The 1,217-nt window shown below is 43.8% G+C and overlaps 1 protein-coding gene across 1 annotated transcript; it reads right to left on the reverse strand.

The window, feature by feature from the left end:
* Positions 1-269: 269 nt before the first annotated feature.
* On the reverse strand, positions 270-782 carry LOC104849953 (N-alpha-acetyltransferase 50-like). Its single transcript, XM_033757018.1, has one exon. It carries the CDS (start codon positions 780-782, stop codon positions 270-272), a length of 513 nt encoding a protein of 170 aa, XP_033612909.1.
* Positions 783-1,217: the final 435 nt, after the last annotated feature.

Raw genomic sequence — 1,217 nt, forward strand, 5'->3', positions numbered from 1 at the left:
AATGTGAAAGCAGGACACTTTTAAAAAAAAAGCTAAAAAATTTGAAATCAATTGATACCCAAAATTTTTGAGTTATACATCTTAACTATGAAACTAAACAGATCTTCTTCCTTCAATCCAACCACCTCACAAAAGTGAAAGAACTAAAGCAATCCAGACATGATTATTTTTAAAAGTCCTTGAAATGAAACTTTTAAAGGATCAAGGCTTGGGGAGAGGAAAACCAAGAACAAGAAAATGAGGGAAAGCTTAACAAGGGGGTGGGGGAATTAATGGGCCTCTCTTTTTATTTGGCTACAAGCAAGTACAAGAAAGTCCATTTGTAATTTGTTCAGTTGTCTGTCTTGTGCATCTGCATTCTGACCAGAAGGGACTTTGAAGTTTTTCTGAAGCACATGAGCATCAGCAGGCTCTATCCTCTTATAGTAGTTCTTCTTTGTTTCAATAATCTCAAAGCCAGACTTCCTGTAGAAGTCAATTGCTGACTGATTGCTGATCTGGACGTGCAGATAGATGGTGTCAAAAGTGCCATCTTCTTCGCCGATGTTTAAAACATCGTTTAACACTTTAGTTCCTATTCCTAGCCTCTTCTGATCCACCCTGCAGCAGACTGCACCTACAGCAGTATCATTGAAATAGGCAAGTTTTGCTAGCTTGCCAACCTCCAGCGCATCCTTGTAGAACTTGCCATTATAGCTGACTGGAAAGATGACCTGGTTTAACCTCTTCAACCGTTTGATATTATGTGGTGTTACGTCTCCGAGCTCGATCCCGCCTTTCATCTTCCCCGCCTGCAGAGGCCGTGGTTACCACCACTCTCAACCCCATCGTCCCGTCTCTCTGAGCTCAAGCCGGCCTCCTCGCCTGGGGAAGGGAGTTGAGGGGGTTATGGAGGCTGCAGAAGTCCACTACGGCCCTACATCCGCTGAGAGGGCGGGGACGATGTGGGTACCGCCGCTCCTCCACACGTGCACACGGGGCACTGGGCTCCCGCCCGCCGCCAGCCCAAAATATTTTTTTAAACAAAGCAATATTACTTACTTATTTTATGTTCTTAAAAAATCAAAGTGAAAGTAGGCACCTCGACATCTGTAATAATGTTAACTGTCAGCATATCTCTGAGAAGGTTATTCCCTCACCTCAGATGATAAAGCTGAGTACTTCAGTTAGTTCTACAGTGGACCCTTGACTTACGAATTTTATCAGTTCCCAGTGGC

This window comes from Fukomys damarensis, unplaced genomic scaffold (assembly GCF_012274545.1).
Source record: "Fukomys damarensis isolate Sample0158 unplaced genomic scaffold, DMR_v1.0_HiC HiC_scaffold_28, whole genome shotgun sequence".
NCBI classification, from domain to species: domain Eukaryota; kingdom Metazoa; phylum Chordata; class Mammalia; order Rodentia; family Bathyergidae; genus Fukomys; species Fukomys damarensis.